The following is a 16,821-nucleotide window of genomic DNA, read 5'->3' on the forward strand; positions in this document are numbered from 1 at the left end:
ACACTGATTACTTTACAAATTCTCTGTGCAGTTCATATATAACAGCTCTGTAATAATCTTACCAGTAATTAACAGCAACATCTTCCGTTTCTCACAGCAATTTTTGTGTATTATAAAAGCAATTTATGTGTATTTTCCAGCACAGAAGTGAAGGTGCAGTGCTAGAAGTTTTTAAACTAGTTGGTCACACCAAGCCAGAAAATACACAAAGATCACATTCTTTTTCCAAATGTGCATCTCTTGCACATACAGTCTGTTAGGGGAAAAATAAGAATCATATGAATCTTAAAGCGAATGCAATGAATTAAAGTTTAACCAGTCAAACCAAGTCTGACCAGTAAAACTTCAGAACCTTTTATCTCCTGCTACCAATTCTACTCTCCCTGTGTAAAAGGATATCACACAATTTAAAATAAAATAACTTATAATGAGAAATGTCTTATAAAGAAACTTTCTTAACAATGTGTATGAGAGAGAAACAAAATGTTATGGTCCAGAGTCACCTCAAATATAATAATTTCACAGTCCTCTGTTCCCTGGGCTTAGCACTTAGGACTGACAAACTTCTGGAAAATGGCAGCTGTGTCTGAAAATCCAGTAAAGTTATAAATAAAATATAAATATAATATAAATAAAATCCAGTTATAAATAAAATATAAGATGACAATAGCATGAAGTCAACGGCAAACTTTCCTGAAGGAAACATTTGAACACAGTCAGGAATATTCTTTTCACCATTATGGGCTGAAATCACACAGCAAGACTCTCTGATTTACCCTGAGTAGGACTGAATATAGCTGGAGGTCTTGGGGGTTTTTTGTTTTGCTTTGGGGGGAGTAGTAACAAATGGCTGCTACTATGCTGAAACTTTGAGAACAACAGGAACACTCCTGGAATAAGCCTTTAAGACCTTGGAGCAGCACAGGGAAACTTGACTTTGCCATCCATACTGAGAGATGTGGGTCACAAAAATGTTACATCTGCAAGACTGCCATGCCAGCACTACTGCACTCTTGGAAATTACAGAGCAAACATTGAAAAAAATCTTCTGAGGTAAAGCTACCCAAGAAAATGGGGGGAAAAGACAGAATAACATCCAAAACACGTATAAAAATAATGTGTATTTAAATATCAAACATTAAGGCACACAAGAGAGAACACAAAACAAGCTCCCAAAGTATCAAATGGCATTTGAGCATAGGATTTTTAAATCCTGAACAAGATTTTAAAATTATGTTGCTCAAGAAGGCATGACAAACTGCAGTTTGGAAAAATTCCTCCAGTTTTAAAGATGCTCATTAATAAAGTACAAAATAAAAATCACTCAAGTAAGTAATACAAAGGAAAGGAAGAGGACTAGCAAGGTAAAAAGAGGAAGTTTAGCACAGGATGTAGCTCTGTGCTGTTGAAGAGAAAATACCATCACTAACTGCCAGCATGGAAGAAACCCAAGCAACAGCAAAGAAGCAGCACCCAAGGAAGGTGACTGCAAGCCACTTTCACCTCCTCACCTCCAAAACATTTGAGCAGCTGGGCAGGATGGGTGCACTGTCAGGCAATGTGCTCTTCCACTTTCCATGTGGAAACATCCAGGATGTGCAATTCCCACTGCTAACAACATTCTAATGCATCACAGGACTTGAAGGATGTCAAAGGAAAGGTTCCTCTGTCCTGCCTGACCAAAGCTGCAGGAACAAGGCCCCCCTGGACAAAAGGTGACCAAGCCCTGACCCTGGGCTGCTGAGCAGTTCCACTGAGTGCACCTGGAACTCACTGCTTGCTCTTCAAGAGCAGCACAATCACCACCCCCTCACACTGACTCTTAAACCACTCTAGCAGCAAAGCATGTCCCATCTGGCAGGAAAATTTTAAGTTAGTCTACCAGAGAGGCATCCTGATACATTGCATCAGAAATAATGATCCACCTCAAGAAGCAGAGAAATTTGGCTGCAACTCAACAGTTTACTTAATGTATGTTTAAATTCCTAAATTTACTCTCCTAGCTCTACAAGCTTTGAATTCCTTATGCTAAGGACAAGACAGCTAATGGAAAAACTCTATTAAAGCCCAAAAATATTCAAAGAAAAACAGTTCACCTCTTTGCTGCCTAACCTTTAAATACTCTCGTATCATACAAAACTGAATATAGGCAATGTGCCACAATCCTGCTGCAACTAGAAGAGGACTACTGTGAACCCTTCCTAGGTTTTCAATACCTCTGAGGAAAGAGCAAACAGGGGAGACACAAAGAACAAAGCCTAGAGACATTGTCCTTGGGCTTTGGCTCACTCTTTAGCCAAGCCCAGCACTGTGCCCATTGTTTTAAGTACCACACTATCCTGCCTTCCACTGTTTGTAGCCAACACAGGCAGCCAGAGAGGGCAAGGTATGGAAACCCTTCAGAATGGAAGAAATCTCCAAGATTCAGCTTTATCATAGGTGTTATCCACCATCACCAAATAAACATGGATACAATGGCATAAAGACTGCAAGTTATTACCCTTTGAACTTAATTATCTTTCTTTTCCTCCAGAATTCTTTCCCCGAAGTCCCAATACTGCAACCTGTCCATAAAAAATGTAATTCCAAGTTCTTACTCGACTTATTGTAAAAAACAGAGTTTAATGAAAAAGAAACCCCTTATTTATTGTAATTGATGACTTGCAGCCTCACTTCTACACTGAATATTTGGGAGCCATGGCTTCATTTTGAGCACAACTGAATTAAAAATCCCATAAGGAATGAGCTCACTTGTGACAGAGATGTAAGTGATGTGCATCATTCAGTTTTAAGCAAATGACATGATCTGTGCATTAATGCCTAATTACGACAGGAAAACCATCTGTACTCAGAGCTCCAGTTAGACTACAATTTAAAAGGTAATATTTTTACAATAGAATACCCTAGAAGTAAATGAGATCTCTGCTGTTTTCTGAAGTTAATTTGAAGCCAAAGAAGATCTCAAATGTCTCTCGGTCCTCTCCCAAGAAATGCAGATGTTAATTACTAATTCTCCGTAACTTCCATAAGTGATGTACCAATACCTTTCATAAGTCAACCTCATGTTTAAAATACCTTCTTTCCAACACCTCATTTTTATTTTCAGTGCTAGCCTACACTTAGCTAACTAGATATTCTTAACCTATGTATTTCTTTAAATATCCCTAGAAACCTGAAATACAAAATTAACTTTGTGTGACTACACCAAATATAAGTAACCAGAAAGTTAAGGCAGAAAAACACTCTCTGGAATGGAGTGTGACAGTGAGGTTTTTTTTTTTTTAGGCAGGTAGAATATGGCCTCATCACAAAAGAATCTTTCAACTGGAAAAATTGCTGCAGTCCAGTCAATCCCATTTCAGCACCAAGTGAAACCCCAACACCATATTCTCAGAATCACACAGGAGGAAGAAGCAATTCAGAAATGTAACAAAATTTGCATGACCTTCTGCAAGAAGCACAAAACCATCCAAGCACAACAAACACAAGATTGCAAAATAAAACCACAGCAAGACACAGAAGTGAAGTAACTGAACTTGTGCTAAAAACAAAATAAAAAAAGCAATGGGGACAGGAGAAAAATTGCATTAGAAAGACAAATCATCACTCAAGTTCAATGTTCACCATCTTTTAAAACTGGTGAGACTTCTTCAATATCGTATATTGTTTCCATCTGCTCTGCAGGAGGGTGCTTGTGTTTTGCACTGCTGTTACCAGTTTCTTTTTTAATTTAAATAGATACAACTAGATAACATTTATTTGGAATTACTGGAGGCAACTTTTAGAGTAACTGTGATTGTTTGAGGAGAGGGAACCTGTTACATGTTATGCACCTGACAGTTATCCACTTGCACTTGTGATTTTTCAGTAATTGCATAGGACCCTCCCCAAACAATTTTTTTTTTCCCCCCAAGAAGTTCTGGTTTTAAGCTTTCAGTCTGCTTCCTAAGAGACAGAAATAATTTCTACAAAACAATACTTTTGGGGTTTATTACTTGGAAAGCTATCTTTAGGCATAGTTACAGCTCTTTTTTTGTCTTTTCATAGGTTTGTGTAATAATAGCAGGGAAATTCCCCTAATATGAACTTGGTGACTGGTCAGTTTCAGTTCTCAATTACTTTTTTTTTAATTTTGAAAAATGCATTACAATCAACTTACCCTCTTTGCCTTTAAATCTTTCCTGATCATATCTGTTGTAGGCAGCTGGAATAGGTTGCTTATTTCGTAAAGTGGGATCCTAAAACAGGTTAAACAACATTTGTAAAACATACTAAAAAGTATCTGATGGTTTTTGAATTTCATGAAGAGCTACTTAGAACTACTCAAGAGTATAAAAGCAGTTCCTTTTCGTAGGAGTTTCAATGCATTTGAAAACTTCTGATGTTTCCATCCAATATCCACTTACAGTCTTACAGAAACACTTTAGTACTGAATGCAAAGAGAATAACCTGAGGCAAAACTGAAATAACAAACAGTAACAAACTACATTATTAAAATCTCTACTGAGTTTTTGTTATACTTAAAGAATTAGTGATGAAAAAAATCATTAACTGACAATTCATGATTAGGGCTTCAGCCACACAAAATTTCTATTGTCAGCCTGATTAAGATAAAATTTTGCTAAATAAAATAAATAAAAACAAATTTTGAGGGGGGAAAAAAGGCATTCTGGGAAAAAGTTTTTAAAAAGCACCAATCTAGAGGCACACTCAATTTCAATTCAATCCTTTTTGTGGATGGCTTAGTTATGTATTCACACTTATTCTGAGTGGGACATTTGAATAAAGCCATGCACAATTTAAGAAATTCAACACAAAGCAAATATTTACATGTTGGAATTCATCTTGCTATTTAAATTTAGTTCTTTGTTAAATGCAGTAGCAGCAACAACAAAACACAGTACAATTAAACAGCTTTTAGAGCAGACTACCACCATGTTCAAAGATATATTAGGTTTAATAGAACACAATAGTAAACACCACACTTCTAAACAAATCCTGTCTAATACCTGGGCAGAAGTAAACAATACAGCTCTAAGTCTGTCCTGATTTATCACAGGCAAAAGAAAGATGGTTCAAGCTGTTCCCACTCATGAGTCATGCTCCAGATTCTTAAACATTTGCTACCCTATCTGTCAGAAAAGCAGCAAAACATTTCATTTGAAATGGCAGCACTCTCATGGAATACACTTTTTGCAAATAGATGCAGCATGTGGCTAATGCTTGATAGATGCAGAAGCTGGCACTAGCAGATTCATCTCTCAGTAACAAGAGCATATTGAACTAATTAAACTAATATATTCAACTCTTTAAATACCAATAAATGCAACTGAAGTCAAAGAATAGCTGTGAAGTTATGCTTGAAAATGTGCACTTTTTGGAAGTAAACTGAAACAAATTGTATCTGTAACAGTGACACTGAACTCACTTGTGGTGTGCCAGCCCTCGTGTCCAGCCACACCCTGCACTTACCGTTGGTGCTGTGTTTGGTGCAGGTCTTTGCTCAGGTGCTCGGCCTTCTTCTCTGGCTTTAACTGATTGAAGAATTGCAAAAATATTCTTGGCAAAGTTCTGAAAAAGATATCAGGTACCTGTGAACCTTACTGATCATCTGCATTTCACATAACCATCCAGGTGAAGACACCACTTGGTTAACTTACATTTCACCAAAACCCAAAACTGGTGCACCAATTTTCTAAATAGTTCATTTCTGACCCCTTTTCTGTGACAGGATCCAAACATTCACAGGGTTTTAAGGCATCATTGCTACCCCCTGTCCTTCAAGGCCCACACCTGCTAAACCTAACTGGCTTCATTATGTCACAAGGTAAACCAAACTCTTCTCAAAGCACTTGTAACCTCTAAGGTACAGGGTTAACTGTACACCATGTCTCTTACTAATGTCAATTTTCACTAATGTTTAATCAGTAAACGAAACCTTTTTATCAATTAGGGAAAACAGTTTTATGGGGTTTTTTTTTAGTGGTTCAGAATAATATAAAGTACTCACAAAATGCTAACAGTGTTCCAGAGTACTGGATGTTAACACTGAAGCGGTGTTAACACCACTGGCATTATGAAACAAACACATGAATTACAAAACAAAGACTTCTGGGGTGAATTTTGTAGAAATCACTTAGAGAGTTGTACTGCAAAGTTTCCCTAAGCCTGCTCACTTGACCTCAGTGAACATCTTGTCAATCCACAGCAAGCCACTAAGGGCAGGAACTGGAAAACCACCAGAAACCACTTATGAAGGCAAAGCCATCCCCTGAGCAAACCCAGTTCTTTTGACAAAGTCTGAAAGAACTCACACAAAACTGTACTTAAAGTTCTTTTCAGTCAGAAAAAATCCCAAGGAAAAAAACTTTTAAGAGCTGCAAGCCATGCACATATCAATTATAAAAGGGTACTCCCAAGTCTAAACTACAAGCTTTTACTGCAAATTCAGATTTCTCCCAGTCTGTGGCCTGGGCATCATATCAATCAAAACTCTTGTCATTGCTGTGCTTTATCACACACTGTCTCTGGGAAACAAGGCTACTACATCTTCAGAAACTCACAAGGAGGAGTTAATTAACAAGAGGAACAATGTTTTAAGAGTGACTGTCCCTGCAGAAGCCAAATCTCCCAGGCACAAGGAAGTTACAACCAACATTCACATCTGTATTTTACTCATAAAACCTACAGTTAATATAGTCTTAAAGGGAGTTGCAACTTCAAATTACGAACTTTTCCAAGGCCTTTAAACACATGGGACTCTAATAGCCTTAAATTGCACATCCTGGACCAAACTCAGGTAAAAAACCCCACAAGGTTGTTTCTGCTGAAAACAAGACACTAATAAGCATGGAATCAGAAGTGTTCTTGCTGAGGTCTTTTTTCCACAGCACGAAAATGCAAGTCCCCCAGGGCCACAACTAATGACTGGAAGGGGAGAAAACCTGCAGTGTTTTAACAAGCACTCAAACCAACATCATCTTCTTGCTGGTCACTGGCTTGGTCAGAGATATGGGATTATATTACTGTGACAGAAAAATGATTGAGCAGCAAGTGCACTGCATGTACCTGCTGATTTGTAAAGCCCTGCAGAGTTGAAGACTGCTAAGCTTTCATTGTTCATCCCTTCAGAGATCAGAATATTAATATCCATTAGCTTCTGCCCTAGATTTAGTTAAACTTAGTGAAACCAAGTGCAACACTTTTACTACCAAAAACTTCTGGTCTGAGGGATAGAGCAGAAAAGAGGGGGAAAAAACCCAAACATCAAAATATTTGTTTCTCTGCACAGATGCTCTATCCCTTGCCAACACAGCAACTAACACACATCAACTCAAGTTACTCTCACTGGTGGTGATTTAATGCCGATGTTGGTGGAGAAATCCCAGGGCCAGTCAGATCAGACTGCTCTGATGAGGAAGGTTTCATGCAGTCACATCACTAACTAAATTTCTTTTGTAATAAAAATACTTCCATCACAATATATCACAATTTATTCTTTAAAAATTGCAGTCTTTAATTTCTGTAGCCCACCATAATCCTAAGTCTCATTAACAAAGACTTCTAGCCACTACAGCAGCTTCATCATGCTAGCAAAAATAACCAAATATTTTTCCAATAGTGATCATCAAGGATAAACATTGGTTTCAGCTGCATTGAAAACAATTCTAGAGGGAAAAAAATTGAAGAAAAGTATACTTCATCTCACTCACCTGACAAAAATAAAACCTTAAAATCTAACCTGTAAGAGTAGAAGTATATACCCTGTTACGCAGTATGGCTTACAGTGCTTCAAAACTTTCCTATAGCTAAGTTGCAATCAATTTTTAATCAGATTTACACTCTGGTGTTTCACTGCAGAAAAAGAGGAGCCTAAGAAAAACCATGTAAATTCAAAAAAATTCTTACTTGAACTGACAGTAAGGATTTCTTGGACATGCATCCCAGGAAAATCAAGAGCTGCAGAATGCTGTAAACATTGTCCAGACTTAAGAGAAGGGCCGGAGAAGGAGGAATTGAGCCCCAACTACATTTCTTTACACGTTTGCTTGATATGCTGAGACATACTGCTAAATCCTTTACAGCCACTGGCAGACTGAAAGGCATGATGCTGTGCCAAAAAGGCAATATTCCTATCACACATTCTCAGTAATTCCTATATATGGCATGACAAGAAAAATGAAAACAGCATTGAGATGGCCTCATGAAAGTACAGCAGAAATTAAAACACCGCTCATAAGGAACACGAAGTGATAAACTGTATATTTAAAAGAAAATATTTTGCACATCTAAAATTAAAGCACATATTTAAATCTTACATTCAAATCAAAAAGTAAAAAAATCATTTAAGGCATCACTCTCCTATGCCTTCAGAATATGTATCCTCAATGTGCAAACTGTTCACCAAGTTGATTTTTTTGAAGTTGATTTTCTCTCCTCCCTGCTCTAATTCCCAACTGCAGGGACTCATGGTACCCCTCAAACTGCTCTCTGCACACTTTGGAGCTGGACAAGCCATGCTGGGACCCAACAGGAGAGTCTAGATTAACCATCTGGATAAATAGGTGTTTGTAATCCTGCTTCCAGGACAATGGTAGTATAAGAAATTCACATTATACTACTGGAATTTATATTGCTAAGCAACTAAGAGCACATGATGACTCTATCAAGCTTCAGATTAGGGAGCCCATAAAAAAAGTTGATAAAAATTGAACTTGTTACTAAGTGTTAAGGGAAAAAAATAAAAATCAGACACTCCTTTCAAAAAAAGTTCATCTGGGCCACTCAGTAAGTTAACTGTGTAGTACTAAAGCTGAACTGAAAACATAGCTGTGAGAATATCTGCTCTTTGTACAGCTGTAGACTACGCTCCCTGTAGAGCTCCCTGTATATTTGTGGACTATGTGCTTAGTAAAATGTGCAATTTTCACTTGTTCTATGTTATCTCCACTAAATTTTTATACCAAAATCATATGAAAGACAACTGAAACATTTAATTTGAAATGTTAATTCACAAGTGTGAAACAGCAGCAACACTGTAACAGCCTGAAGATTCAGTACAGCATAAAATCTCAAAAATCCCAATTCCCTTGATACATAATCCTAGTTTATTTCTCCTATGAATCCAGCAGATGAAAATACATAATTTTTCAATAGCTATGTTAGAGTACTGACCCAAATATTCTTTCAGGAAACATAATGCTTTATTCTACAGATTTTTTGGTCAAATTCAAGGCACATAAAGACAAAACAAGATTTATTGCTGCTCAATGTAAATACTATTTTTAAAATCTGGCCCATCTTTCCTTTAAATGCTACATTCAAAATGTTTGCAGAAGTGCCTGGCAGCAATAAAATCATTTTCCTAGTTTTACTAAGGAAGCCAGTCCTGCATAAACTGGAGTCTGGGCACTCAAGCTGTACTGTGACATTTGTGCACAGCCCCTCCAAAGCCAGCCTCCTGCTCCACCTGAAGCACTGATGAGGACACCAGCTGCTCTGAGTCTGGCACACCTCCACTTTTTCAATTTGCTATTCAAGACTCACGGCTGTGAACTCCAGGAATGTGAGACAATTCTGCCACCTAGAGCCCACACAAAGACGCTTTTTCAGTTAATTTCTTTTAAAAAATCCAACATTTTACTCTCAGACCTCTTAGTTGTCTAAAGTGATTAAAATACTATTAGTCTTGCTTCAAAATTGTTTTTTCCAGCTAAATTAAATTATTGAAACTTTAATTACAACTGCAGTATTAACCTCCTCATAGGTGACTTCACTAGTAAGAATGATCAAGAGTCATCAGAACAAAAATACAAGAACTGAAACTAACTGAAAACATGATTTCTCACATTTACTTCAACCACAGTAGTTACTTTGAAAAGGATCCAACCTATAAAGAAAATTAATTAATTTTAAAAATAAAATATGCAAGTACTAACTGCAGTAGTAATATTTTGCAGGTGGTAACACAAAACTAAAAATCATCACCACCACAAAGATAAGCTACACATGTGGGAAAAAAAAAACCAGTTCTGCTCTTTAATACTTGTGTAGAAGAATACAAAAGACCACAAAATAACAACATTCTGGAATAATTCAGATGCTGTAATAGATAAACTTGCAGTTGTGAGTTACATCCAAGGTAAATGCCACACAGCAGGAAAATGCCAACCCCTCTAGCTAGATCAGCTATAAACTCCAATCATCCTACTCAGTTCTGGGCTTCTCTCACCATGCACACAAAAATACCCAGAAGCTGGGGGTGGCACAGTAGGGAAATACAAATCAAAATTATGGAATTGAATACATAAAACTCACAGTCAAGAACTATGAAAGTCTATTCCCTTCCATGTTAACATCTTGTGCCATGGATAACAATACACTGGGCATCAGGTAACCTTCCCAAAGCAAAGTACAGATAACAACAGGGCTGCAATAGCTAAAGATATAAAAGCTGAAAATCTATGAAGGCCTAAAAAACAAAGTTGTTTATTTAATCAAATTACTTGTTATACAGAATAAGATTTCTATGCTTTCAACACAAAACTTAAGAAAATGTGCTGAATAGCCCAGTCTAAGCCTTTCACATAAGAACAGAGGATATATAAATGTAAGGATCAAGGCACAAAAACATTTTATTTTCTTCAGGCTTAGTTCATACCTTATTAGGAAAAAAAAAAATGAACATTTTTATATAAAGAAAGCTGTAATTTAGAATATTTTCTTAAGTCTTTTGTATATATTAAACAGGGAAAATATAACTAGCCACACTGCAAGAGAATCAAATTCACCAGTTGCAACAGAGAAGCAACAGCAAGAAAAAAATCAGATCATTGCTTCAACATCTCAACCTTGACCTTGTAAGTAATATACAGTTAAAGGAACAAGGTTACACTTACAGAAAGATACAATTTCATGATGTAAAGGTTATAAAACTACAGAGATTCAACTCCACAAACTCTGATCCCATATCAAGTCTTAATAGTTTTTCCATTATAAACAGTCACCTGCAGAAAGAGCCCACATCCCATCATTCTTAGATTTGACACACACCTAACTCCATTAGAAATGTGTATCCCTCAAATGCCAATTTCTCCTGTCCACCTCACATGGTTCTCCTTCAGTGCTTTTCCCTGGACTGTCTCCAGGCAGGCAGTAATGTCAGCATGCCATACAGGTCACTCATTGCCATATAATGCCTGGCAAAGTCTTCAACAGGTTTATACAAGGCCCAGGGAGGAGAAAATATTTACAAATTTGCTAAAAGCTGAGAAATGCACCAAAGCAGCAGCTGGGCCAGCTGCTGACAGATGTGTGCATGTGTCTGCCTGGACAATGCACTACATCAGGAGTGTGCAGCCACTGTTCAGCTTTTCAGCTGTAGAGATTTAGAAAGGTTATGTGCTACAACCTTTAAGACTTCCCATATTTTGGACAGGCTGGATTATGTTATTTCCTTGTACAGAGGGTTGGAGTTCACTTGAGAAAATATAATTCTAATATACTTGCAACTGTGAGAAAAGATAACTGAAGAGTGCTGGCCAAAATTTCAAGTTTTAGCAATAAACTGTAGCACTTTCCCATGAACTGGGTGTGGCTGAGGCGGAGTTAATTCAGTCCCAGCTGCCCTGGCAGTGCTGCACTGCGCCTTGGTAGGCAGAGAGGTGCTGATACCAGCCCAGTGTTTTGGCTGCTGCTGAGCAGTGCTGACTCCTCACCAGTCAGTGGGGCTGGGCAGGATCTCAGAGGACAGCCAGGACAGCTGACTCCAGGGATATTCCCCATCACACAGAATCTGCTCAGCAGTAAAAGCTAAGAGAAAGAAGGAGGAGGGCATTTCTTGTTACAATATTTGTCTTCAGGAGCAACTGCTCAATGTACCCAAGCCCTGCCCCCCAGGAAGTGCCTGGAGACCTCCTGCTGATGGGAAGCAGAGAATACATCTTTTTTCCTCCTTTGCTTCCCCACACATCCTTTGTTTTTAATAAACTGCTTTCATCTTGATCCACACATTTTTTTGCATCTTATTTTCTCCCAACCATCCTGCTGAGGAGGGAAGCAGCTTGGTGGGCACCTGTCATCCATTCAACCAAGGTCAACCCACCACACTCCATAAAGAAAAGGATGAAAAATTTTTTTTCTTTTTTTAAAAGAACATCTGAAATGCTCAGAGCTGCTCATATCAGAACACTGATTCATTTTGAAAAGTTACAAATTCACAAGGCCAGTATTAGTGCATTTCCAAGATTCCAGCTTTAAGATCCCACTCAGTTACCTTGCTGATTATCTACGAAATAGTTCTGAGCAATCTGGGAGATTAAAAATAAATAATGAAATATAAATTAAGTACATCAGCAGTCACAGACAAAAACACATTCTCCACATACACCTGTGAATGCTACTTTAATTTGTTCCCATGGGAAAAATTCAAGTGCCAAATACATTTACAGTAGAGATGAAATGAGGAGGTTTTTCCTTCAGAAAAGATTGCTGTTGCCTGCTACAGAAGATCATAAAAACAAAAGGATTTTTAGCAAAGAAAGCTAGAGGAAGGATGCAAAAGGAAAGAATCAATTTCAGTATAAACATAGGTTTTTTTTCCCTAGGTATTCAATGGTTTGTTTTACAAAACAGACTCCCATTTATCCAAAAACATGCACACAACTGAAACCTGTGCAGAGCACTGATGCAAAACTTGACATTTTAAGTCAATAGTAAATAGCCTATGCATGGATTCAAAACCCTTCCTGAAATTAAATTTTTTTAAACAGTATATACTGTCAAAGAGTTCTAAAATTAAGTCACTATGAAAACGAAAAAAATCTTTATACTAAACAGATGCAATTTGGCTCTGAAAAGTGATCACATAAAAATGCCACATTATTCATAAAAATTTAGAAGACTGCAGTACAGACTTGGGGAAAGCCAACAAATATTTAAAACAGAGAGAGCAGGATGATTCATCTACTAGGAATTAAATCAAACACTGACTTTCCAAAAGAGGTAGAACTCCATAATAATGATCCAGACAACTATGGAATAAGAACTCGACAAAAAGTTTTAAGCAAAACATAGTAATAAGCAAGCAGATAAATGGAAATGTAGAAATCTTAAAACCAAAAGAGGACAGGTGAACTGAAATGTCTGATTTTACAAACAATAGAAACCTCACAGAAATCAGAAAAAGACATCCAGGGATGAATACAACATCTGATCAAAAGAGGGTAACAGAGAGGTCATGCAGACAAGGGACCTGTGTGATGCATTACAGAAATCTTAAGGGTCAAATAAAGTAGGAATGACACAGGTGCTGAAGCACCTTCTACAACAGGAGCAGCAATGCACTGAAATTACACAATCTCATAAACAAAAAAAAAAAAAACCTCACAGCCAGGAAAATATCTGTCACTGTAATTTCAGCAAGGGGAGATTAGTGACAATGAAGATGCTGGCAATAAAAGCAGCAGGTAAAAGGACAGAACGCAAGTATCATGAGAACTTTTTAAAATGTTAAAAAAGAACACTACATCACCAGAAACTTAAAAAACATCCTGGAACAGTTCTATAAAGCAAACTTCAGAATTGGGAAATGTGTCCAAAAGGAGAAACAGTAAATGCTTCAGAAATACAGTTAATATTTTTGACATCTATGAAGAATTTGGAGGAGCATATTGCTGGAGGAATCAATATTTTCTTCAAACATATCAAAAGCAGAGGAAACCTGTCAGTAAGCTGAAAAGGTCAAGAATTTTTTTTTGTACTGTGGCCTACTGTGGCCTTTTACTTTTGTGTACTTTTTGCATCTTAAGCTGTTTGTTTACAGAGAACAGTGGGAAAACCTACACACACAGGAGTGTTTCTCTGTGGAAAAGAGCCTCAGAAGCAGCTTTGGACTGAAGCAATTTTTGCAAAGAAACAACAAAATTTACATTTAGGAGTGCTCACTGTTACCATTCACCCAGGAGTTCCAAAGGAATTTAGATATTAAAAAGGCATGCACTGTTGAAGTCAATTTTGGTTTTAAATACTATAGGAAGATTCAAGAGACTGTAGATAAACCCATAACAAGCAGATAGTGAAAATTTACAATAAAAAGAATTAATCAGGCACATCAGCAATTCAAGTATCATATAGAAGAGTCAAAACAGCATTGGCAGAGCAGTATCATGCTTCCCTGATCAAAATTCTTAAAAGGAACAGGGAAGAAGGGAAGAAATTATTCACCTGAGACAACATATCTGAGTTTCTTTACAACTTTCAAGAAGGTCTTTACATAGGTTCTTGAAATAGAGAAAAAAAAGAAAAAAACCCAAAAACCAAACAACCCTCCCAACCCAAGTACAAATGAAAAACCTGAGCTGTTCTGGGATAAATCACAGCCCTCAGTAACACGTGATGTTTCTCTATCTACTTACTTTCACTGCTACTTGTTGGAAAATATAAACATTAACACTCGGTGATTGCTGTCCAAGCTACCAAGAATGTTCCTGCAACCCTGCACAAACCGAAATAGAAGATTTGCTGTTATGTCCATGCACTCATCAGGCTGCTCACAGTAACTGCATGCTAGACTCCAAGAACAAACTTCACCTCTTGTTCCTTCTCTTTCTCCCTGGGTCACGTTTCGCTCAAGTCACTACCTCATCTCACTCTTACTACAGAGATACTACAATAAAAACATTCATCTCTTCCCTACTATCTTTGCAATTTCACTTGGAAGAAAAGTAGAGATAGGAATGCCATGAATGATTGACAAAAGGAAGAAGAGCTACACAGATTCCTTTGTACAAATCCTCCCAATGACTAAAACATCAAAGCTTTAACCAGTTTCTCAGCTCTCAGCAGCAAGGCTGCTACAAATCTCTGAGATTCAGAAAAGCAACACTCACTCTGTAAGTGGCACACAGGAATGTGCCACATACCCAGTAATTACCCAATAATTCAAGAATTAAAGTATTCTGCTCTGGGACAATACTGGGAAGTTGAGAGCTATGTAAAACACTGTTAAAAATAAGACAAATGAAGACTGAGAATTCATTTATTTCTAAACATTATCTTTCTGTGACAATACTTAAAAGAAGTAGTGAAGGCAAAGGAGGCAGTTTGACAATAACCCCAGGAAAACAGACCTTTGAAATCTTTTAGAAATTGACTTACTGCTTCCTTGAGAAATTTAGTGCCAAGTAGCTTTGCAATAAAGAAAGCCTCACTGTCCAAAGAGAGCAAGCTGTCAGCTGTGCTTGCAGCCATGTTCAGAATAGCATATAACCAAGTGCAAAAGTAGCATCAAGGGACAAAAACCTCTTCATGGTAACACTCCCTGGTCTTGTTCATTCCAGCATTTTTCCTCCTCACTTCTTTGGTGTTTTCCACAATGTAGAGGTCTCTGGGCTTTTAATGTACCTGCATTGTTCTGTCTATCAATTACTCCCTATTTTGGTCTGTTTCTAATCCATTCCATTCCAGCAGGCCCTGCAGGGCCCGAGCCAGCTTGGGTTAAAAGGAATTAGGTGATTACTTAGTATCTTTTAAATGGCTGAAGCAAGTAGTTGGTGATACAATTTAGATTTACTGTAACACGATAAGGACAAACTCTTCTGTCTCTGTGCCAACAGGCCTGCAAACCCACCTTTACATGGAACACTGAGCATAATCCCACTGTCATCTCTGATTAACAAATTAGAGGCAGAAAATAAAAATGCAGTTTGTCATAGGGATCATAAAACCCAGCTTCATATCCAGAGCATTACCTTGCCTGTGCTTTGTAAGATTGTAGTTCTTGTCCTCCATACTCTCTCCCTGCTGACAATATCTCTAGTTACATCCACTTCAGCATCAACAAAACTTCTCTGTTTAAGAGCAGTTATGTCATCATCCAGATCAGTTTTGATAGTGGATCTTTTCTTTGCCATGATTTTGGCTTTGATAGCAGCAATTTTTTCCACTGACATAGCTTCAGACAAGGACCTAAATGAGCAAAAGTAACAGCAGAGACTGAATTATTGCACAAACAATTCTTCTGAAAGAATTTGTGAATGAGTAACTTCATCCTGCCAAAGTTTAAGGCTGTGCTATAAACCACAAAACAGTCACCGTATATATACACTGAAATATTATATAGGTTTGGCATTTCTGTTTAGGGCATGTGAATCCAATTTGTGATAAAAGACTCACAGTACTAACACAAAGACCATCCACAAATCCCAACTATACCACACAAAAATAAAGAACCCAAATGTAAAGCATCAGCACTAACATCTTCATTTATAACAACATCGAAATTTCAGTTCCCTGTTATTTTTAGTGGATTACAATTTTGTCAACCAACCCCTGGCTACTCTGAGGCTTTCAAAGAATTACTCTAAATCTTGGCTGAGGTGCAGTTATGTGGACTTGGTCCCTTGGAAGATGAGGTACCTTCTCAGACCATGCAGGTCAGCAAACAACAGATAGTGGTAACCTTGTCCACATTAATATGGGTTTCAGAGAACTCACTGGAGTCCAAGAGTGCAACACCTGTGTGTGTTTGTTTTTAACTGTAAACACAGCATTGGGCTGTCAGTGAGCCCTACTGTTTTGCAGGTGAGCTGAAGAAAAAAAGATCAAGACTGAATTGCACAACACTAACTATCCATACCAAATCTACTATTACAAGGGTTTTTTTTCCTTTGAGAATACATGAAAAAAATAATGCAAGTACTGGCTGTGAAGCATTCTCCTTTATAACTATGTCATGGGGAAGGGAACTTGTTTGTGTTGCTACATGGTGCACAGCAGAATCAAGCATGGAGCTGAAACTCACCACCTGCAAATACTTGTACT

General features: G+C 37.6%; 1 protein-coding gene across 1 annotated transcript in view; it reads right to left on the reverse strand.

The window, feature by feature from the left end:
• The window catches only part of CDC73 (cell division cycle 73), a 102,347-nt gene that overhangs the window by 76,616 nt on the left and 8,910 nt on the right, over nucleotides 1-16,821 (reverse strand). Inside the window, exons 7-9 of the mRNA XM_059854487.1 lie at nucleotides 15,750-15,966; nucleotides 5,473-5,571; nucleotides 4,160-4,238 (exon numbers count right to left, since the gene is read on the reverse strand). Coding sequence (XP_059710470.1) covers nucleotides 4,160-4,238; nucleotides 5,473-5,571; nucleotides 15,750-15,966 — 395 coding nt within the window. The remainder of the gene's footprint in view (nucleotides 1-4,159; nucleotides 4,239-5,472; nucleotides 5,572-15,749; nucleotides 15,967-16,821) is intronic.

This window comes from Haemorhous mexicanus, chromosome 9 (genome assembly GCF_027477595.1).
Source record: "Haemorhous mexicanus isolate bHaeMex1 chromosome 9, bHaeMex1.pri, whole genome shotgun sequence".
NCBI classification, from domain to species: Eukaryota; Metazoa; Chordata; class Aves; order Passeriformes; family Fringillidae; genus Haemorhous; species Haemorhous mexicanus.